This window comes from Aulonocara stuartgranti (assembly GCF_965226115.1).
Source record: "Aulonocara stuartgranti genome assembly, chromosome: 15".
NCBI lineage: Eukaryota > Metazoa > Chordata > Actinopteri > Cichliformes > Cichlidae > Aulonocara > Aulonocara stuartgranti.
The window spans coordinates 18,258,674-18,282,615 of NC_138951.1; the positions used below are offsets into that span (position 1 = coordinate 18,258,674).

Genomic DNA, 23,942 nt, shown 5'->3' on the forward strand with positions numbered 1-23,942 from the left:
GCAGGGCGCAGCGCGGACACCCTATTGATGGTTAACTACACTCTCATCCTTACAAACTTCACTCATTACGCCACACTGTATGTTGTTTGATTCTTGTTCCACTATAATATATGAACGTATTTACACTTAATTAGATGTTGCATGCATTCTGAAACATTTTCCATGCTGAGAAATAGCACAGCCCTATGGCAATCACAAATGTAACTTGACATTTATAAGAAAGGTCATTATGTGCATTTTTATCTGGCAACTCCTAATTTAAGAGTGACTTAATACTAGGTTGAAAACATTGTTTTACTGCACTCTCTGGTTGCACCTCTGACTATATCTACTGATGTCACAGCATACTGACACACCCCTAAAGTGCTTTTGCATCCCTGCACAGAATCAAGAAGCTGCTTTAATCATTGCATTATGATTGGTTATATAACCAGGACTTGCCCAACAAGTACTCCAACTCAAGTTTTTGAAACAACATTGAGTGCCACACGTTACCAAAGGTGCAGGCTCAAAACTGATTAGGTTTTTGACAAGATTTTGGTTTTATTGAATATATTTACAACCTTTTACATCCCTGTATCCTGAAACATGTTAAAGAGCCCCGAATACCTCATTTCCATCAACAGGAGCTGGTCCTTATGCTGATACTGGTGCTGGCCAGCTCTGTCTTTTAAGAATCAGCCAAAATTTTGAGAAGACGGATAGAAAATAATGAAAGCAAACAGAATCGAATGGGTTCCATTTGATTGATTGATAGATAGATAGATAGATAGATAGATAGATAGATAGATAGATAGATAGATAGATAGATAGATAGATAGATAGATAGATAGATAGATAGATAGATAGATAGATAGATAGATAGATAGATAGATAGATAGATAGATAGATAGATAGATAGATAGATAGATAGATAGATAGATAGATCTGCATCCACCCATAACTGAATTATTGCAATGTTTTTCCCATAACTACTGGATGGACACCAACACTGACGAAAAAAAAAGCACAAGTTTCCCAGGTTCCAGCTTTCACCCTTAATAATCACTGTATATTGTACATGTTATTATTTATATATTAGGAGCTTCCCATTTTCTGTGCGAAGGTGGTGTTGGACTGGCTCTCACCAAACAGCAGAAAGACGATGTCATCTTAGTGTAACATGTAAGAGCTTAAGAGAAACATATTTCACTCCAGAGCTCATAGAAGGCAAAATAAAGCCAAAAGCAAGAACATCTTCACAAGACAGCGTTATTCTGTTTGCTGATAAAGCCAAATGCTGTAAAGTGATAAGATGTTTGTGGGTCTTCAAGTAGCCATAAAATCCTTTTTAAAAGCTCTTAAAGGGAAACTTTCTCTTCAGCTTGACTCAAGTCAAATATATTATATAAAATATAGGCTATAAGTCAACTACTTCACTTCTCAGTAGTTAAAGGCCTTTAAAATCTAATCAATCAACTTCACTTTGCCTTAGATGAAAATACACTTTTGTAGGATTATTTCTGGTGAGAGCTTCGTGTATTTATATTTTTGGTCTGTCACTTCTCACAGATCTAAGGTGGGAATGGTTGTGTTGGAAACACGTGATGTCACATGTTTTCTTAAGCCAATCAGAATTTAACCGTATAGCAAAAAATGAAATTGGTATATGATGACAGCTGCAGGGCTTGTTGTATTGTGTTGCCAGGGAAACCCTACTGTCTGTCACAGCTGAGTGGATAACACAAATGTTTCTTTGAAGGACATATTGCAACTCTTAACTATTAACATTTACTAAGTTGTGTTTATTGATTCAAGAAATTACATTTTAAACAGATAACAAGACTTCAAACCAAATTTTATCAGATAAATTAAGCTAATTCAGAGGTACCTAGAATATCCATGTGATAAAAGGCATAATGTCAATTTACTCCCAGCAAATTCTAATTTTGGATAACTAAATAACTTGAGTACTTTGACTTTGATCTCTCTACATTTCAATGAATCTTCCTGGTTAAATAAAGGTAATAAAGGTGAGACAGGGTATAAAATCAGCTGTCTCAAATGTTGTTTAATGGTAAGTTACTCATCATCCTTTTTACAAACTATATAATACATGATTGAAGACTACAGGCAATATGGAAAAAGCAATTACCTTCACCAGTGTGAGCTAAAAATTCTTTATGAATGTGTAATAATTAGTTTTAATTCTTTCATATGATAGGAGACATTTAGCATAGTGGCACATTACATTAGCTCTATGTTGAAGATAGGTCCTACAGAAATTATTGCATTGTATGACTGCTGGGTATCAAGTCCTTTTCCAGAATGGACTTGCTAATTTCAGCTTAGTTGTCATTGTTTAGAAAAAAGCATACGTAGTTTTTCTTTTGCAGTGTTTTTTTTGCTATTTTAGTCTATTTTTTTATTAATGAGATAAAGGCTGACATCTATCTGCAAGCGTTTGTTTTATGTTTTATTAGACAACATGTACTTAAAGTTATCAGTGAAGTATGTAGCTTTATGTGAATTCATCGGTAGGAGGGGGAAGAGGTATACAAACAAGAACTAATTCAATAAAAAATACATTTTCACTGCATTCAATTGTGTGTAATTTGCCTCAGTGATGTAACCTCGACATTCATTCCATTTGATTCCAGTGTGACTGAGAGACGCGGTGATGGATAAATGGCTGGTGTGATCTGTAATTCGCCCCCAGCTAAACGATGAAGAGCAGACAGATGTGTTTAAAGAAATCACACAGCCCTGTGGATGTGTTTGGTTTGGCAGCATTGTCACTAAAACCCTGCTGAGTGAAACTTCAACCACGGTCAATGTGAGACATCTAGTGGCAGAAAAGGAAAAGTACACTTTTTTGGTTTGTTTTTGTTTGTTTTTTTGTTTACCGTCATTTAAACAGACTCTTCCCTGAAGACTAACAATGTAATGTAACCTGTTTGCCCTGAGCAGCAGAGAGCTCGGTGCCTTTTCTGGCGGTATTTAATTAGTCACAGCAGCTCTAAAAGTTATAATAGCAGAATTTGTATTGTTTTAAATGCAGAAATGTTGCCGTCAATTGACAGTCAAAGTGTGTAATTGTAAAACTACAATTACTGTTCCTTTCTGGACTTTTTTTCCTGTCATTTATGGTGTGCTAAAGCTACAACAGCCTATAGGCAAAACAAGAGCACAATGGCAAAAAAAAAAAAAAAAAAGGATTCACTGCGGCTCTTTCCCCTTATCTTCTTTTACTTTTCGTAACAGCACTGAATATTTCCACTGGGAGCCTTTTTCACGTCTGCCTTCACTCCTCTAATAATATCATTGTTATGGTGCTACATTTGCCCCTTCTTCAGTGATAAAATGTTAAAATAAAAATCATTAAAGCTCAGTGATTTAGGACTCGTCTCACCTTGAAATAGCCCTGCAGGAAATTCATGTGTTCAAATAAAGTGTAGACGAATTTCACCCAAGATAAGTATGCTCTTTCCTTTTTTAAAAGCAATGGCTATGTTTTGTGTATTTGTTAACCCTTTGTCACATACGTATAAATACTGTATGTTCATATTTGTACCTCGTGTTCTGACAAACAAATTTTGTTTGGGGTCATCATTGATTTCAGCATCTTATTCAACTTCTTTCAGCTGCTGCCTTCAGGAGTTACCACAGTTATCATCTCCCTCCATTTCACTCTATCACTACCAACCCTTTCGTGTCACACCAACCCTCCATCCAAGGTATTTAAAATCATCCTCCTTCACCTTACCTTACATCTTGACTGCTACACTTGTCTCCCTCTCATTCACACACATGTAATCTGTCTTGCTTCTCCTGATTTTCATTCCTCTTCTCTTCAAAACATACCTCCAACTCTCTAGGATCTCTTCCACCTACTTCTTACAGGTTATAAGACAATAGTCCACAGAGACTCCTGCTTACTTCATCTGTCAACATAACATAAGTCTTTCTTGACTAATTTAGTACTGAAAAAATAATGCACTTTCTCTTTCTAGAGGTCATAAATATCTGCTATATATTTGTTAATAAAGAATAAAAAATATTTTATGGCACAAGTATAAAATGCAGACTATTCATATGTATTCACATGTACTGTAATATCAAGTGCTTACCACAAGAGGGCCTCCTTGAAACATAAATGGATGACACTTCCACGTCTGAACAGCAGACCACCCACCCGGATAGTTTCATTGTAGACTAATTCAATCACTACTAATAATAGTCACTTCTAGCGTTTGTCCAGAGGAATTACAAAGTCACGTGGTCATGTGCTCAGACTTTTACCTGTTTCACAGCCACTTTCCTCTACTCCCTCTTCACCCACGACTGCAGACCTGCTGATGGTTCCAACACCATCATTAAGTTTGCAGATGACACCACGGTGATTGGCCTCATCAGTGACAACGATGAGGCCGCCTACAGGGAGGAGGTGGATCGTCTGGCTGAGTGGTGCGACAGAAACAACCTGCTGCTTAACACCGAGAAGACCAAGGAGCTCATCGTGGACTACAGGAGGAATGCTGACCCACATCCACCCATCCACATTAAGGGGACGGCTGTGGGGCGTGTGAGCAGCTTCAAGTTCCTGGGAGTCCACATCTCCGAGGATCTCACCTGGACGACCAACTGCTCCAAGCTGGTCAAGAAGGCTCACCAGCGCCTCTTCTTCTTGAGGACTCTGAGGAAGAACCACCTGTCCTCAGACATCCTGGTGAACTTCTATCGCTGCACCATCGAGAGCATCCTGACCAACTGTATAACAGTCTGGTACGGGAACTGCTCTGCCTCGGACCGGAAGGCGTTGCAGAGGGTCGTGAAAACTGCCCAGCGCATCGCCGGAGCACCACTTCCTGCCATAAAAGACATCTACAGGAAGCGGTGTCTGAAAAGGGCTGGGAAAATCATCAAAGACCCCAGTCACCCATCACATGGACTCTTCACCCTCCTGCCCTCTGGGAGGCGCCACAGGAGCCTCCGGACTAAGACCACCAGGTACCGGTGTTGTGCCAAAAAGTGATTGTCTGCCAAAAACTGATTTCCAATGTTTCTGTGTATTTTTTATGTGTAATATCTTTACGTATGTTCGTAAATAGACTTCGGTGAACAGGGTTTACAAAGGGGTTATATAGAGAATTAAAACAATATCTGTTTTTCAAGTATCTTTACAACTCTCTGCTATTGTACTTACATTATAACCAATCCGGTCCTTTATCCCCACTTAAAATATTTTTACAGAAATATTGTAATATTTGCTGCCATTTCTGCTGTCCTCTTGGCCAACTTACTCTTACAAAAGACATTTTTAATGTTAATGAGATTTTTTTTAACTGTTTAAATAAAGGTTATATAAAAGTCACTGCCAAAAACTGATTGCGGCTTCTACCTTGTTACACGAATGTTGTTTGTGGCTCAAGATGACTTTATGTCATCCATGAGGGATGCATTTGACATATGTTTCACATATTATAGCCCAACAAGTTACTTATAGCAGTTTAAATACGAGCAATCAGTTTTTGGCAAATACCGGAAATCAGTTTTTGGCAGACAATCACTTTTTGGCACAACACCGGAACAGCTTCTTCCCCACAGCTGTCAGACTCCTGAACTCTGCCTCCTGACATCTGACCCACGTTAAACTCATGGACTGAACATACACACACCCACAATGGACAACTGTACCCTCAAACACAATAATAACATGGACTGAACCACCACTCACAACCACTAGCACTTTATACAGCCTCTGTAGAAACTATCTACACCCTCACTTATCTTAACTGCACTACTGTATAGCTCTGTGTAAATAATCATTCTGTACATTCGATAATTTTTAATCCTACAACTGTTTACAACTTGCATAGTTCCCATTTCTGTATAGCTGTATATCCCAGATTCTGTAAAGTTATTTATTTCATATTCTGTATAGTTTTTCATATTTATATCCTGTTCATATCCTGTACATAGCTTGTACTCACTACAGCCTGTACATACTTATAGTTATAGAATATTCACAACATACTTCATACCGTGTACATTATAACATACCATAATAGACCCATTTCTGTAATATACTCACATATCTATATTATTGCTAATATATATTGTAATATATCTATATCACTAAAGCACTTCTGGATGGATGCAAACTGCATTTCGTTGCCCTGTACCTGTGCATGTGCAATGACAATAAAGTTGAATTCTATTCTATTCTATTCTATTTTTCACCGTGGGGCCTAATCCATGTGGGTCAGAAGATTAATGTGCAAAACCGACGCAATTAGTTTGCAGGATTATGAAATACTTCCAACTCACAGCTCCGACAAAAACAATGTAGTCATTACGGAGATTGGTGTCCTAAATGGGTGTTTTTGTTCTAGATTGCGATCTCTAATTCCCCATGTTCATCATTTTCGGGAAAAGCTGATAAATTAATCACCTATTCATTTTTACCTTCGCTCCAGATGACTCACAGAGACGTTTGGGCGGTTTTGTTTGTTTTTTGTTTTTTGTTTTTCGAAGGGACTCCTCCCTTTCTGAAGTACACAACTCCACATATGGTCATCGTGTCCCCGCCCCACTAACCCAGGCTCCGAGTATCGTCTCTCCGCCCAGAGCGTGAGTCTGGCCTCGAAGAAACTTGACTGCGTGCGCGGTGTGCTTTCTCTTTTCAGCGCTGAGAAGACGTTGCGCTGATCGGAGGATTTAAAGTGAGCTTAAGTTGGACTCGGTGTGACATTTGTGGATCCCGTGGGCGTTGCTGCACTAACAGTGGCTGTGTTGCTCAACTTTGAGAAGTATGTGAATTTGTTGCGACGGCTGAGACGGAATGCGCGGATTTGGTGGCTTTTCCTCCTGTGTTTTCTCTTCGGATATCGTCGTGACTTCAGTCCACCTGCAGCCCCTATTCGCGTGTTTTGCAAGCGTGCAATCAATGGCAGTCATGCAGCATGATGTGAAGCTGCACCTCTGCTCCTAACAGACTGTTTACCTGTGTGGAAGGAGCAGAGTTGCACGTCGTGCCTTTGCAGAGGCTCCATGGGTAACCGCCGTGCGTAACGCTGGCTCTCCATGGAGGACTGGTGGAGAAGCCACTCATCGAAATCCCCACTTTAAAAAGACACTTGAAGAAAGATGAATCAAGACCAGGACGGGATCTCTTTAGCGGTACCTTCCTTTGGTGCTGGCCCCGGCAGAGAGAACCTCAGCGGGGAAAATACAAGCGTCAACAGCAGTGGTGGTGGTGGTGGTGGTGCCTGTGGAATCCCCGCAGCCGGGACTTTTTGGCATGATTCCGGGGCTGGAGGTGGGGGACTTAGCCCGATCTCCGGGAGCTGCCCTTTGGACACCGGAGGGTTGCTGTCCACCGGAAAGTCTTGCAAAAGCAGGCCGGTGACAGTGGCCTATGTGGTGAACGGAGAGGCCAGCCAACAGAATAATCATGAGAGCATGGCCCTGCAGTGTCTGAAGGACGCTTGCGAGTCTGTGGGCAGCAAGCTAGAGACAGTGAACTTTGGTAAACTGGATTTCGGGGAGACCGCCGTGCTGGACAGGTTCTACAACGCAGGTGAGTCAAGTGAAGAAAGGCTTATAAATCTTTCCACATCCACCCACAACAAGCTTCCCAAACCGCCCTCAGCAAGTGAGAAGACAAACATTTTATAAAAGTGATTATTACGTGATTATTAGATGAGGTCATTTTTAGCCTTAACGGCAGCCTGTTAGTATTTTAGATCAATCCTCTAAATTGATTTTTTCGGCTTAATCTTTGCTCTCCATTATAATGATTAAGCCACAGTGGACCTCACTAAAGCTCAGTGACCCAGGAATGGCATTTAATTCATGAAAGAGTAGCACAAGAACCTCTCCCCTAAATTCCTTTCAGGGGCTCGAAAATCACGTTTACTGCATCACCTCTGTTGTTGGAAACTGTGCCTGCAGGACAGGTTGCTCTGGACTCCCTAAATACATCCCATTGCTCTGCATGTCATGGCTTGATGTTGCTTCCTTTAGATCACAGTGGTATGTATACTTAAATGAACAAAGCTGGAACTCATTGAACAATAGTTGCTGAGAAGTTGTATCATTTGCTCCACTAATGTGGGGATTATTGCTAGAGTTCCCCCTCCTATGGCTAGTTTCCCCTCTTCCATTGTGGGGTTCGGCATTGTGCTTCAGTGTCACAGTTTGAGCCACAAGCCTGGTCTTTCCACTGGAATCTGCTAACTTGAATCCCTTGATAGAAAGCACTTTCCATCTCTAATTCATGTTGTATATGTAGCAGTTGGCTCTAAATACTACTGAAAAGGTTTGGTTAAGTCATGAAAAACAAAACTATAATGCACATGGCTGATCTCTCTGTTTGAGAGCCAGAAACAGCAGCCAGTGTTTGCATTTCATTAAGATTGTATCAGTACGTGTTCAGCAGATATTGTAAATATAAAACAGTGTGACACATCAAAGCCTTTCAAACAGTGGCATCTCTGCAAATGATGCTAATTTTGTTTTGGGTTTTTCTTTTTTTTTTTCTTTTTGAGGGGGGTTACTGTCAAACTCTGGTAGCCTAAAGACACAATCATTGCTTGACTCGTTATTAATATAGTAAAAAGAGTTTACCTGACAGGAGCTATAAAAAGATCAACATATATAAAAGTCAATATGCAGTATGCAGGTTTTTTTCCTTATTATAAAAGACCTAGAAAATTCCTAAAAGACAATATCTGTTTTATTAATGGTAATTGCATCAGTGTTAACAGTAACAAAACTAAGATTAAGTCACTGGGTAAAAAAACTATATTTTTTTAAAACAAAAGCATCAATTCTAAGGTCACAGTGGTTAGAAGTCACTAATTAAAGGTCCATCTATTTTCTTAACCACTCATCCAGCTAAGCTCACAGGGAGCTGGAGCCAATCCTGGCTGACATTTGGTGAGAGGCGGGTAACTGGCCAGGTCACAATTCCACTCCCATTTGTACTTAAATCCACACCTATGACCAGTTTAGACCCAACAAGTTCCCAACCAGTTCAACCCAACAATAATATGTTTGCACTGTAGAAGGACACGCCAAGCTAAGGGAGAGTGTGTTAAACGATGCACTACCCAGCCGCCTCACAAATCTTAGCAACAACTGTCAAAAAGTAATGAAAATCAGGACACAAGGTCAGCAACCCCACCAAGGTGCTTATGAACATATTATAATTGTGCAAAATTTAGAGTTAAAATGTAACAAATTCTTAATATTATGCAAAAAGTAGCATAGAAAAAGTATATTTAATAACATTTTTATCCAACTATAGCAATGTAGTGATTATAAACTGATATAGATAGAGCTGAATTAACCATATTTAGTTGCAGTAACAGCACTTATATTGCCAACATCAGAGCCTACTAGTGAAGGCAGACAGGTGTATTGTTTGTTCCATGCTCGACATGCTTCTTGCTTCTCATATTATTGGCTGTACAAACACATCATGTTCCCAGTGTTTTGTTTGGTCTTTTTCCTCTGAGCTACCGTGGAATTTTCTCATAATACACAGGGGAGGGCTGTGGCATTTTCCCAGACACACATTGCTATATCTGTTCACTCACACACCACTTCTTCATTATCCTCCTGCAGATGAAAGACCGGAAACAAAAAACTTGAGTGAGCTTGTTGGTTTCTGTCATTTGTCTGCTTCTGATACAATGAAAAGCTGTTCCTGACTGTCCTTACATGTCCTCCCCGCATGATGCTGTGGACAAAGAGGGTATTTGGTTGAAAGATGGCAGAGTCTGATTGTGAAACCCTCAGGACATGAAACACAGGAAGTGTAGATGCAAAAGTTTGGCAACAGTGATAGCTAACCGTATCTTATCACTGGGAATTTTGGTCACTACAGCCCAGTTATTCATGGAGTCAGAATTCAGATTTGAAGTCAGATTTGTGTAGCTGTGCCTATCTTACTCACACCACTGATCACATGATATTAACCAACATAAGTGGGGGAGGAAAAAAAAACATGAGTAAGATGTGAATAGATTACATATGTACCTATCAGTGTTTTCAAAATTCAGATACTTACTGTATGTGTGGAATTTGTCACGGAACTATACGAGATTATAGTGGTCCTTGTTCTGCTCTGCATCCGCAGTAAATTTCACAGCAGATCTCCAAAGCAGAGCAAGGCCATTTGCAGTGCAAGAGAGTGGAGTTGGAGTGCATCCAACTGTGTGACAGAAGCCTCTCTGGAGAAGCAACTAATTAATATTGAGTTCAACCTGGCCAGTGAGCCAGTCTGTAGGTAAAACACAGGAGGGAAGGGCCAAGGTTGGTTTGCCAGCAGTGATCGGACTTTTAAAATAATAGAGAGCACGTTGTCTGCTAGTAAACTGATCACAGATTACGTTGTTTTCTCAGTTGGGTACAAAAATAAACATAAAAAAAAATTCCAAATACACATGAAATCTTACAAACTAACATCTGTGTAGAAAACGCTGAATTACATTTTCAGTAAATCATTTGTATTATGTGTCATATTCCTTTATAAGATGTCAATTTTGAGCCAAGTGTGAAATTAAGCAGCAAATGTCATTTAATCTAAAATAAAAAAAATAAAAAAAATACAGCATGTTAGCAGATAATTGGGCACAAGTAACTAATAATTACAGAAAGGACAAAATCAGAGAAGTAAAATGTGAAGCAAAAATTCATACTTCATCATCCTGCTGATTTTGATATACACACAACTTTTATTATTATTATAACTATCGCAAAAAAGAAGCAGGTATGCCCTCACTGCCATGTTTCTCATCCCACTGCCTCTCCTGAGTAGCTATGCTGTAGATGGGTGGATATGAGTTTTCACTTGAATGGTTTTAGAATTTAGACCATTAATTCTATCCAAACAAATGTGCACATTTCTGTCAGCTAATTGAGGCTGTTGAAAATTGAATAACTTATTTAAAACATCTTAAATTAAAAAAAAAAAAAAAAACAGTCTTTATCTGTATCTTTTTTATGTTTTCTCAGTTCCCGGTTGTTGTTTTTAAATATATGCTTTCCCTTAGCCCATGAGATAATCTTCATCTGTCCTTTTGACAGGATGCGTATATCAGACTTCAGGGAATGTGTTTCCTTTATTTATTTATTTTTTGTGATTAGCCTGATTCTCAGCCCCCAGTCTGGAGTACCAGCCTCAGTGATGGCCCATCTTATACTTGAGACACAAAGTCATCAGGATTCAGTGCTTGAGTTGTTTCTCTCTTGATATCTTTGGCAGAGGCTGAAGTGAAAGAAGCTTTAGCTAAGGACTCTGAGGCTGCTCACCCTGAGACAAGAGTTTTCTGTTTCAGAAGGTAGTTCAACTTAAACTCTGAGTCAGTCAACTGGGTGACAAACTCTAAGAATGCCACTTGCTCGCTGGCAGGTTTTCTTCTGTTTCTCTCTGACTCTTCCTCCCCTCCCGTACCTGAACCATCTGCTGATACTCCGATTCATTTCTTCATACATAAAGTCGCTATCAAAGCTCAGAGTGAAGCAAATTATTTGACAGGAGTTTCCATTTTTACAAACACTGAAACGTCGGTTAGATGTTTCTTCACCATTCTATGTAAATTACACGACTGCTTTTATAATCAATAAGTACAGAGACAGCGATCATATTGCAGATTAATTATGAGAATCCTGTAGCACTTATAGTCTCCATGTTTCTGACTCATTTCTGTGTTGTAATCAGTCACACTGATGGAAAAATGACTGTCACAGTTGGACCTTGGCGGTGATGTGAATATCTGCGTAAAGTTGAGGCTGAAATGACTAAAGCAAAACTAAATGTATTTTAAAGTTACTTTTTAAATGCTGGCTTCAGACATTCTGACTGTGAGTAAAATAGTTTCAGATTCAGTCATTAAATTATGTCAAACAACAAATTCAAAATCTGAACTTGGACATGTTTTCTACTGAAAATTGCCTAAATCAGTCTCACAAACACATCAAACCAAAAATATATGTAAAAGATCAGCAAACATTCTTGATTTAAAATCTTTCAACCTTCTAAAACAATACTAAAATATCTTAAATTTATGAGACCAGAGTCTACAAAAGCTGAGACATTTCTTATAACATGTTTGTAAAGATTTATCGGTAAGTCATTCATTAAAAAAATGTGAATTTGTAATATTAGGCTGCCAGGAACTGAGTAAAACACCTCTGCTACATCTATAAGAGAGGCATTATCTATGAGTGATGGCTCATATTAGATCAAATTAGAAATGGTTAAATTGGGGAGCATTAAAGCAGAGGTTTTCTGTAAATCTCATTAAGCATTTTTATCCGGTAATGGCAGAAATAATGAAATTCTTTATGAGAAATCAGGTTTAAACTTCCCTGAATTACTGAGAAAATGCAGTGGCCGTAGACTGCTGCAAAAACAGTTTTTATTTAATAAAGACTGACTTGCGGGTGGATTGTCTATAGCAATCTGGGTAACAAATATCACATGTCCATCACTAAACTGTGTCTCTGTTTCTCCATATCTCCAGTCACATACCTTTTCTTTGTGTCAAATTACACCTGAATTATTAGATTTAATAATTAAATGACAAAATGAGGATTTCAGTTTCATCCAATAAAAAAAAAAATCAAATTGAGTAAAGGACTATCACAGACAGTATAAATAAATTATATATTTTATATCAAATTCTTACTCATGTATAACGTTGGCAGAGTGGCCCAAGCTGATTAAAAGTCCCGTTTTTCAAATAAAAATCGCAGCCCATGCTGACACGTGTTCATATTCCTCGGTCCACTGGAATAAAATGAAGTCTCTGCTCTTTATTTATCTGTTGCCATGGTGATTCATAGTATCTGAGCTTCATGGATGATGGCTTTCTTTCTCTACTCACGCACATGCTAAACTCTGATCATCTGTTTTGGAATCAGAAACTCGTTTTACGTTTTTAACTCAGTTTGTTGAGCAGCGACTGCTTGGCAGCAGTGCGACAACTTGATGCGTCCTGTTTCGAAACACTTTTTACAGTGTTGAAAGTGCAGCAGTTAATACTGTAGTATTTGCCAGGGATCAAATGGCGCACCTGTTCGTGTGTTTGTGTGCTGGGTCATAGCTGTGGTATGTAGAGCTTTATCCCTCTTGTTGATCATTACACTAAACCACTGTGTCATTTATAGGGTGCACATTGAATTTGTGAACAATTCCTGAGCACTTTAAAAGCTGCTCTACCTGAACCTGAGTGTTTGCTTACCACTCCATTACACACACACACACACACACACACACACACACACACACACACACACACACACACACACACACACACACAGCACCACTCAGCCAACGCAGATCTAGCTCACAAATTGTTTTCATGCTGCCCAGTTTACAATGTAGTAGTATTGAGAAGAGGAGTATATAATGGAGCACCAAGGTGAATGAGGTTGAAAAAAAAAAACAGAAAGTACCTTAGCATCTACAAATTATAGACTTTCTGTAAAAGGTAGAGATAACCACATTTGGATGAGAAGGTGGAATACTAAGTTATACAGTTAACATGAGGTAGTATTGTTAGCATTCATAAACTGTAAAACTGCTTCTTCCTTTTCTGTTGGCTGCTCCATTTAGGGGTCACCACAACAAATCGTCGGCCTCCATTTCACCCTGTCTGTCACACCAACTCTCTGCATGTCCTCCTTCAGTCCATCCATGAATATTCTCTGTGGTCTTCTTCTTTTCCTCTTGCCTGGCAGCTCCATTTCCAACATCCTTTGTCCAGTATATCCACTATCCCTCCTCTGCACATGTCCAACCGCTCTCTAACTTTGTCCCTCTGATGGACTCATTTCTAATCTTGTCCATCCTGGTCACTCCCAATGAAAATCCTAACATCTACAGTGGGGCAAAAAAGTATTTAGTCAGCCACCGATTGTGCAAGTTCCCCCACTTAAAATGATGACAGAGGTCAGTAATTTGCACCAGAGGTACACTTCAACTGTGAGAGACAGAATGTGAAAAAAAAATCCATGAATTCACATGGTAGGATTTGTAAAGAATTTATCCGTAAATCAGGGTGGAAAATAAGTATTTGGTCACCTCAAACAAGGAAAATCTCTGGCTCTCACAGACCTGTAACGTCTTCTGTAAGAAGCTTTTCTGTCCCCCACTCGTTACCTGTATGAATGGCACCTGTTTGAACTCATCATCTGTATAAAAGACACCTGTCCACAGCCTCAAACAGTCAGACTCCAAACTCCGCCATGGCCAAGACCAAAGAGCTTTCGAAGGACACCAGGAAAAGTATTGTAGACCCGCACCAGACTGGGAAGAGTGAATCTACAATAGGCAAGCAGCTTGGTGTGAAAAAATCAACTGTGGGAGCAATCATCAGAAAATGGAAGACATACAAGACCACTGATAATCTCCCTCGATCTGGGGCTCCACGCAAGATCTCATCCCGTGGGGTCAAAATGATCATGAGAACGGTGAGCAAAGATCCCAGAACCACACGGGGGGACCTGGTGAATGACCTGCAGAGAGCTGGGACCAAAGTAACAAAGGTCACCATCAGTAACACACTACAACGGCAGGGAATCAAATCCCACAGTGCTAGACGTGTACCGATGCTGAAGCCAGTGCATGTCCAGGCCCGTCTGAAGTTTGCCAGAGAGCACATGGATGATACAGCAGAGGATTGGGAGAATGTCATGTGGTCAGATGAAACCAAAGTAGAACTTTTTGGTATAAACTCAACTCGTCGTGTTTGGAGGACGAAGAATACTGAGTTGCATCCCAAGAACACCATACCTACTGTGAAGCATGGGGGTGGAAACATCATGCTATGGGGCTGTTTTTCTGCCAAGGGGACAGGACGACTGATCCGTGTTAAGGACAGAATGAATGGGGCCATGTATCGTGAGATTTTGAGCCAAAACCTCCTTCCATCAGTGAGAACTTTGAAGATGAAACGAGGCTGGGTCTTCCAACATGACAATGATCCAAAACACACCGCCCGGGCAACAAAGGAGTGGCTCCGTAAGAAGCATTTGAAAGTCCTGGAGTGGCCTAGCCAGTCTCCAGACCTCAACCCCATAGAAAATCTGTGGCGGGAGTTGAAAGTCCGTGTTGCTCGGCGACAGCCCCAAAACATCACTGCTCTCGAGAAGATCTGCATGGAGGAATGGGCCAAAATACCAGCTACTGTGTGTGCAAACCTGGTAAAGACCTATAGTAAACGTTTGACCTCTGTTATTGCCAACAAAGGTTATGTTACAAAGTATTGAGTTGTATTTTTGTTATTGACCAAATACTTATTTTCCACCCTGATTTACGAATAAATTCTTTACAAATCCTATCATGTGGATTCATGGATTTATTTTTCACATTCTGTCTCTCACAGTTGAAGTGTACCTCTGGTGCAAATTACTGACCTCTGTCATCATTTTAGGTGGGGGAACTTGCACAATCAGTGGCTGACTAAATACTTTTTTGCTCCACTGTACTTGCAAATTAGTCCAAGTTAAAAAAAAAAAAAACATTCTGCCATAACATAAAGAAGACATCATTTGTCAGACATATCCATTACAACGCTCCAAAATGCATCAATGCCACAAACATGGCCAAATCAGACTTGCCCCTAATAATGCAAACTTTAAGTAAAATTCAGACAGTTGCATGCCAGCCAAGCAGCTACAGTGATGGCTGACAAGAAGCAGAAAACTGCAGTTGTGATAGATGTGGCAATCCCAGCAGAAGGAAACATCAGAAAGAAGGAGCATGATAAAACAGAGTGGAGGTAGCAGGAGCTGAAGGATCAGCTGGAGCAGATGTGGAAGGTGGTCCCGGTGGTAGTAGCAGCAGTAGGAGTAGGAGCTGTAACTCTGGAACAGTGGCTCCAGCAGATTCCAGGCACTAAAAACAGCGAAGTTACTGCACAGAACCCTCAAACCCTCGGGCCTCTGGTACACAAACACAAACCATTTCTTTCTTACAGTTATGTTATTGTAGGAACTGCAAACAGTTTTGTTGCTGATATTGTTTGTATTATTGTAAATGTCTCGTGGTGTCGAAACCAATCCTCCTCCTAGTCTCAAACCAGGAAGCTTTAACATAGCAGGCAAATGTAAACACCACTGCATAGCAAATCCTCAATCTTGATTTGTTCTGTTAAAAGTTAATGTTTATTAGAGTTATTGATTAATCATTTAAATGTCAGTAATAAACATTAGCAGAAGTGAACAACAAGCAGCGAACAATGAGGTGACCTGGTCTCATGATAGTGTTGTTCAGCAGTGTAAAGTCACAAAATAGGAAATGCTTCTCACATGGCTATTTGGTGAACTACTGTAACTAGCAAAGCAAACTGTAAGCAAACTGTAGTCTGAAAAAGTGGACGGAAATGGAGCACAGATGCAATCCTTGCACAATGGGTGACGTCCAGCTTTGTCCAGTGTCAACACTGCCGGGCGCCAGCAGACACTGTCTCTTATCCAGCACAAGAATGTACACTCAAGATTCCTGACTGTGAATCCGCACTGCCCTGAAATCCCATCAGCTGGCCCTTTGCTAAGTTGTTTATCTTCCCTTCTGTTTACGCTAGTGGTTGGCTGCTTTTCAGAGGTTAGGCGGCACAAGGTTAGGAGGAATTAGCCTAGGGGCCATTTGCTGGCCTCTGGGGAGGACTGCCTTCACCTCTGTGGGAGATTCCAGGCAGAAGTGCAAATGCTTTTTAACAAGTTTTTTTCTTTTCTTTTCAAGGAAGGAAGGAAAGGCTAGTTCAGAATCAAAAGCAGCTTCTTCTTTACATGCATGACAATGACTATACCCCACATCCTTCTATGCAGTATTATCAGCTGGAATAAGTGTAAGTGCTGTATAAAATCCTGCTTATATCTCAGAAGTGATCACCAGAAATAGGACAGGAGGTGGAGTAGCCGAATATCAAAGCTCCCATTTGGATTCATCAGGGTTCATTTGAGGTGAAATGCAGCAGGAGTGGGTAGGGTTGTCTTTAGAAACCAATGGTGCGTGACAGGGAACTCTGTCTTATCAGTTTGAGTATCATGATAAGGCAGTGAACAGCCTAAGAGCTATGAGAATAGTCTGGTTGTATTTTGCATTTATTTGATTTTTGGGGGTGGGTTTGATACCAGTGGTTTCTTTTCTCTAGTAGAACAGCTGTTATTACATTATTTTTTTTCCAACTAGAAAACCTTTGGCAGCATGCAACAAGTTCACAATACAGAGTCTAATAATAACGCTGTAACCAGGCTCCGGCGGAGGTGTGTTTTACTCATCTGTCTTTGCAGTTGCTTTTCTCACATGCAGTATGCAGCTTTTGTCTGGTTTGTTTTGATTCTGCATACCCACCGCAAAGGTCACAGCATGTATGCAAAACTGCATGGGTGTTTTTGCGTGAAAGAAAATAGTTTTTGTTGGCAGTTTAAAAAAAAAAACAAAAAAAATTGTGCGCATATATTAGAGTCAAGAGGTGTTTCTGTAAAGACAACGGTAAAGTTTTTTTAATTTCCATATTTAGTTTGAGTTTCATATCTAGTCTAGCTCGAGGATGCCACCCACATCTTACAAGAAAAATTACTTGAAGTCTTTATATTTTAATATCATTTTCTTATTATTTTATATTATGCAGTGTAGGGCTGGGCCATATCATACCGTTCACGGTAATACCGGTATAATGTTGGGCAACGATAAGAAAATGAAATATGGTGATAGAATATGGGTAAAACACGCATGCGCAGTGCCTTTGTTTTCATTAGCACATGACGGCGATAGAGAATAAGAAGGGCAAAAGCGGATTGTTGAATGAAACGGATGAACCAGAACTGGTTTGTAAAAATACTGCAACTTCAGTGGTGTGGAACTGGTTTAGCTTTGGTCCGTCAGATACACAACAAAGCACTATTTCTGGTAGAGCATGCTAGCGGGCCGTCATTATTACCGTGTTTTTTGGAAAATACGGCACACTTAAAATCAATCCTTTGATTTTTCTGAAAATCAACAGTGCCCCTTATAATCCTGTGTGCCTTATGTATGAATTCTGGTTGTGTTTACTGACCTCGAAACGATTTTATGTCGTACACGGCGCTCGAAAATCTGTCAAATGTTTCAGTACGACTTTGCTAAGCTACGAACCCGCACCGCTTGATGGATTGTTGGAGCATTACGGCTATCGTAGGCAGGCGCCTCGCGGAGTGATACGTACTGTGCTTCAACATAATATTACCGTGTTGTGTGTGTATAACCTCTTTTTAAGTTTTGTGGATATTATACATGGTTATGCTGAGGATATGTCGGCCAATTTCCACTGGAAATGCCTTTTGGTTAAACTGTCAGCAAGGAATTTGCATTTGCACTGTTAAATTTTTATATAACTTTAATGCACATAAAAACAGCTGCTTGTTTAAGTGAAAATACATTGATGTTTTGGTTTTTTTACACTAATAAAGTCGTGCAGTCGTAAAGTATTTTGTCTAGTGTCAATTAAATCGTCAGTTATATCGTTATCGCAAATTTTCAACTGTATATCGTGATAAATATTTTTGGTCCTATCGCCCTGCTCTAATCAACCAACTGTTGATACAAAACAAGATGGATCTGTGCTTTTTTTGTTATTTACACCTGATTCTGACCCTAACATCTGAATGGTGTAGCAGAAATACTGACTCCTCAGATCAGATAATTTTTTTTCAATATTCTGTGCTCCAATTTTGTTGAATTCATGCAAATTGTAGCCTCGGTTTTCTGTGCTGTGCATTCAAAGATGCTCTTCTGCAGACTTTTGTCGTAACAAGTCGTTATATGAGTTCCTGTTGCCTTCCTATCAGCTTATAGAAGTCTGGCTGTTCTCCTCTGACCTCTGGCACCAACAAGGCATTTTTACTTTGAGAACCGACGCTCAGCCCATTACCATTCAACAGTCACTGCAAAGCCACAGCTGAACATGATTAATCACTACTGAAGGCTTAGTTGTGATGACCTGTAGCTGGCTAAACCTTAACACTGGTCTTGGGTAAACAAACACTGGAAACCACATTGCACATCCACGATTAATATCTAAACACAACTGAAACCAACACTAATGAATGTTACTACTTCCAATGAGTCTTAAGGGGTTTCCACACAGGCATCGATTAGCAGTGAAGTGACTACCAGACACCGTAGAAAGTAAATAACATTCAGCAACTTCATGTAACAACAGGCGAAGTGGGCAGCTGCTGGGTTAAATTTGTCTTTTTTCTTTTTTTTAATTGTATAAAGGCATTGTGCATGAATATTTGCATAAAATAATAGTGGCCCATGTGAAATTAGACAAAGTATCTCAGTATGCACCCAAAAGGTTTTAAAGTTTCCTTCCAGTCCTTCAAAACCAGTACATGTGATGTCATACCCCTGATATCTCCAGTTTAAAAAAGGAAAAAATGCAGGAACCCTTAACATTTTCAAGAATAGGTCTAAAAATACCAAGAAATCATGTCAGGAAATGTTTATCAGTCGTGCTGGTGTCTGATGTTTCTGCTGTTTCAGATGGAAAATTTCTTATCTAGTTCACTTTTCCAGGTCTTCAGGTGTATTTATACACTAATTTCTGCCTGGTGCCGTTTTATTTCCATGCAACACTCTGCAAACAACCACAACAGTTCCTCAGTCCTGTCACGCGAAGCAAGTGAGATAAAGTGGAATTGTTTACCAGACAATAACATGATTCTGTTTCACTGAACAACAGCAAGGAAGTACATCAAGTAGGCATGTCGGGACAGCTTGCACTGCAGCACAGGTCTCTCCCAGCGTGCTTGTCAGCGGTAGATGAATTCACATTCTGTTCTCAGCTGTTTTCCCTTCGGGGGCCATTGCACTGTGGTTTGTAAAATATCTCAGTGAGTGAAAAGGCAACAAAGTGGAGCAAAGGTAAAGAGGAGCTGACTGCCAGGAGAGTCGTGCGACTGGCAGGCGGGTCTCATTTCCTGCATCATGATCTTTTTTTCTGGGTTGTTTCTTTCAAGCACATGGGTCTAAAAATAAAGGGAACATTAATCTCTTGCTGCTAGGTGAGGTGTCAGATGACTGAATATCCATTCATATGTCCCATATTCTCCTGTGGGAGAAGAAATGTATTTGTAAACAGAAAAGCTTAGCAGAAAGACTTGAATGGTCTTTTTTCACCAGTATTAGGGGTTTATTTTGAGGGAAAAAGGCAGTTTTTCTGTATTCTCCTGCAAGAATAAACAAAAGAATAAAAATAAACTTGTAAAAATTTTATTCCATGTGAGTAATGGAGACACCCTAAGGAACTAACTTGCACTGCCTTGTTACTACCTGGAATTGTGCATCACTTTTAAAGCTGATTTTTTACACCTGCACTTCAACTCTGAAATCTCTCGATTACTCAGCAAAGATGCGTGTAAGACCACTAACCAGCACAGTCAGATAGGAGCTGGTCGATAGCTTAGTTTTCTTCAGACTCTGTGTAATGTCTAATTACACCCATATGAGTGTAGTGCAAGTAATCACATGAATTCAGTGGGTGTGCTGAACCCTCCACCACACCCAACAGACTACTTACAATAGTGAGAATGATGGCTATCTGTTGTATATGAGAAACAAATTACTACAGGATTCAACAACTTGTGGAGTTCATTTGTGAAAACTTCATTTTCACATATAAACGCAGCTAATTTTTTAAAATTTTTATTTTAGTGCTTCATACAGGAAAACTAAAAAGCAATTAGTGTGGAGTTGTTTGTAAGTTCCTATAATGGATCCATTTCACTTATTTGAAGCTATGGTCTTATATGGAAATAGATCAGCTTTGCATCATTAACAATCCATTCATTTGTCATTCCTTGTGTCCACTGTCTCCCGTAAGTCCAGCCTCCTTTTAGGCCAACTGTCATCTGATTGGCTGCCTTAGTATGGTTATGTATGAGATAACCATACTAAGGTATCCAAACGAAAAAGGAGATCCTGGGTGTGTAATACGTAAAATAAGAAAATCATGAAAGGTTTCTTTTAATGTCAATATAAATTTTGATTATGAGATTCGTAAGCAACAAGGGTGGCCACAGTGCTTTACAAAACCATAGATCAGTAAAATAAATACAATAAAAAAAAACGGGAAAAACAAACAAATACGATAAATTGGACTTAAAACAAAAAGACACCAAAACAAGAAAACCTAATCAAACTTAAACTAAATTCAATAACTCATTATTTTTATCTGTTTCATCAACTCAAGCCAAGTTTTCAGTTTATAACACGCCATTGTGATCCCCTGTTTATTTGATCTGTAGCACAGAACACCCCTCTGGAGCTTTTTGTCTCTGTCAGTGTCAGTCATGTTTATATTGCACATTTCATTGCATGTAAACTCAATGTGCTTAGCATAAAAGATAAAAATCTAAAACACACTGTGTAGCTCAATGGTGCCCTTAGGCAATAGACAGATCAAAATAAAAGTTTACAGAGAAACGCAGTACAAAAGTTCCTTTTTTTTTATACTGCGTTTAGGTGTGGCAGCTCAGAACGGCTACAGTATAAACACTTGTGGTCTGAGAACACGGTTAACTGCAGTAATTCGTTGAGCAATACCTTTTGTATGACACCAAATAAACAAGTCTGAAGCTTTTAATCCTGTTTGTCTCTGCATCCTGACAGCTAAACAGCTAAACATCGTTTGAAACACCAGAGGTAAACATCACACTGGCCCAGCATGCAAGAGCACCACAAGCATCCTCTGCTGTTCCTGGAAAGTTGGCAGACTGTTTGGACTTTATGCTCTCGAAGGTTCCTTTTCAAGGGAGGGGGATATTTCCAGAGCAGCATGGAGATGGTATTTCTAAGCATCTGCCTGTCCTCTGTGTAGGATGGGCTTCAGGGTAAAACTCCAGCTGCACTTTGCTCCACTAATACGAGTCTGTTTACCTTGTTTTCCATTAGACATACAGGGGAAAAAACCTCAACTACTATGCACACTGATGGCTTCGGTTCACTAACATCACTCAAAGCAGTTTTCCTCACAGTCGCTATGGTTACAACTTCTTATATGTAGCTGTTATGTAATAGATGGTAACGAAGCGTTATTCACTGTGCCAGCGCTGTTACTATCTCTCTTGGTAGAGTCAAACTTGCCGTTGGTCCGTGAGTGACCGAGGCATAAACCGCTACAGTAATCGCATTTCTTCAATCATGACAAGTCAACGGCATTTTCATAAATATGGAATATTATCAGGTCAAAGTAAGGTCACATACCAACACATGCAAACACTGTATCCTCCTCTTTCCCGGCTAGATGACGTAGGACGCATGAAATGTAATGGAACAATTGTGGTGAACTGAAATCACTCTTGCATTGCAACTTACTAAAGTTTCCAATGTGCCAGTACAAGCTTATACAGCATCTTTGGGATTAGATAGATACCAATATTCACATTTATTCACCTTTAATTTGATTTATAGATCAATATCTTTAATGATTATTAACGATATCCTTCATTTTTGGGCAGATTTCTGGGCAGCAATTTTTTTTCTAATGATGTACACATTTTATGAAGTGGCTACAGAGGTTCAGTAGTTATCAGCAGTAAATATTTAAAGCTCTGAAACACAGTGGGAGGTTCAGATAATGATTCGAAAAGATTATTCAAGAAGAATGGGTCAGACTTTGCACACAGCTGTCCTGGGATCTGATGTAGTTCACCCTTCACCTTCTGACAACTGATGTGAACTGAAGCGTGATGCTGACTGCGTTAAGAAGTTCATTTTCAAATCTTCACTTCTAAGTTCAAATAAAGAGTCAAGTTTTGCAATCCAGCTTTAATATAAATTTAAAAAGTGTTGTAGTCCTTGTAAATCAGCACTTGAAATGTACATTTTTTCCTTCTAGAAAGCCACCAGTACTTGTTTGATGTATGTAGATTTAATGTTTTAGTTTTACATGTTGTATCTGTAGCTGCCTTGATAAATCATTAATTATTTAATCTATATATCTATACACAGAGCTCACTTTATTGAGTTTTGGCTTTGAGCACAGCAGCCCTATCCATCTGATGTTCACACCTTAAGTTTGTAAGGGGCAAATCTATCAGAAGAAAGTTAGCTTAGAGGGAGGGCTTGTTGTAGGGAATCATGCAAATCTGTTCCTGTAAGAGTCCAAAATAAAATTATGTAGCTGGGAGTGAGCAAAACAGGTCACCTTAATCTACAGCTGTAGGGATGTATAGCATAGCTGAAACACAATCTCTCAGTATTGTTTATAGCTTATGATTTTAGGCTGCTGGTAGCAATTGTTTATTTTTCTCCACAACCTGCTCTCATTAAAATAGATTTCTCTGTGTCCAATCATGTGCTCTCTAGTAGAGACAAGAGACTCTGCTTTGCTGAAATGATCCAGATCCATGTGAAAATGCTCCAGAGCTTTTTAGATCATAATATTTTAGATGGAGCTGATCCCCCAGCTCCTCTTCAGAAAGAGCATGTGGAGCTGATGGAGGATCTCTGGAGAGTGCTGGGAAGGATCCATAAAGAGAAGCCAACAGACACCAGAACAGTCTCCAGTAAATTCGAAGCCCTCCACTCCGAGCTGCTCACCTGAGGCCCGATGAACCTACAGCACCAGGCCGAGTGCTGCTGAGAGTCAAACACTGTGAGAGAGTATGTTCAGAGTATTGAATTATTTTCCCTCCTCTGCTTTGAGCAGTAGGCGAGGGAATCAATTTACTTTTGGTTCACACTGGCAGGTCCAACTGTAGGAGGTGTAGCAGGATTATCAGGGCATCAGTATGAATGTTTTACTCTTCATTTCTTTTTTACATTTTTTTCTGCATGTCTTATCTCTCACTGATGTAGACAGATTTCAGTTTACTGGTGATACCAGGTGATTGTAAAACACCAGATGCGGTGAAAAGGTGCCACTGTATGCGAAAAGGGTGACGAGGAGTCTCAAGTA

The 23,942-nt window shown here is 39.7% G+C and overlaps 1 protein-coding gene across 2 annotated transcripts in view; it reads left to right on the forward strand.

The window, feature by feature from the left end:
• The first annotated feature begins 6,594 nt into the window (after nt 1-6,594).
• Nucleotides 6,595-23,942, forward strand: part of map3k5 (mitogen-activated protein kinase kinase kinase 5) — an 88,335-nt gene continuing 70,987 nt past the window's right edge. The window contains exon 1 of one of the 2 annotated variants that reach the window (XM_082504909.1): nt 6,595-7,561. In XM_082504909.1, the coding sequence (XP_082361035.1) occupies nt 7,129-7,561 (433 nt within the window). In that variant the 5' untranslated portion in view covers nt 6,595-7,128. Of the gene's footprint in view, nt 7,562-23,423; nt 23,648-23,942 lie in introns of those variants that run through there. The other variant, XM_082504910.1, reaches the window with a different exon arrangement.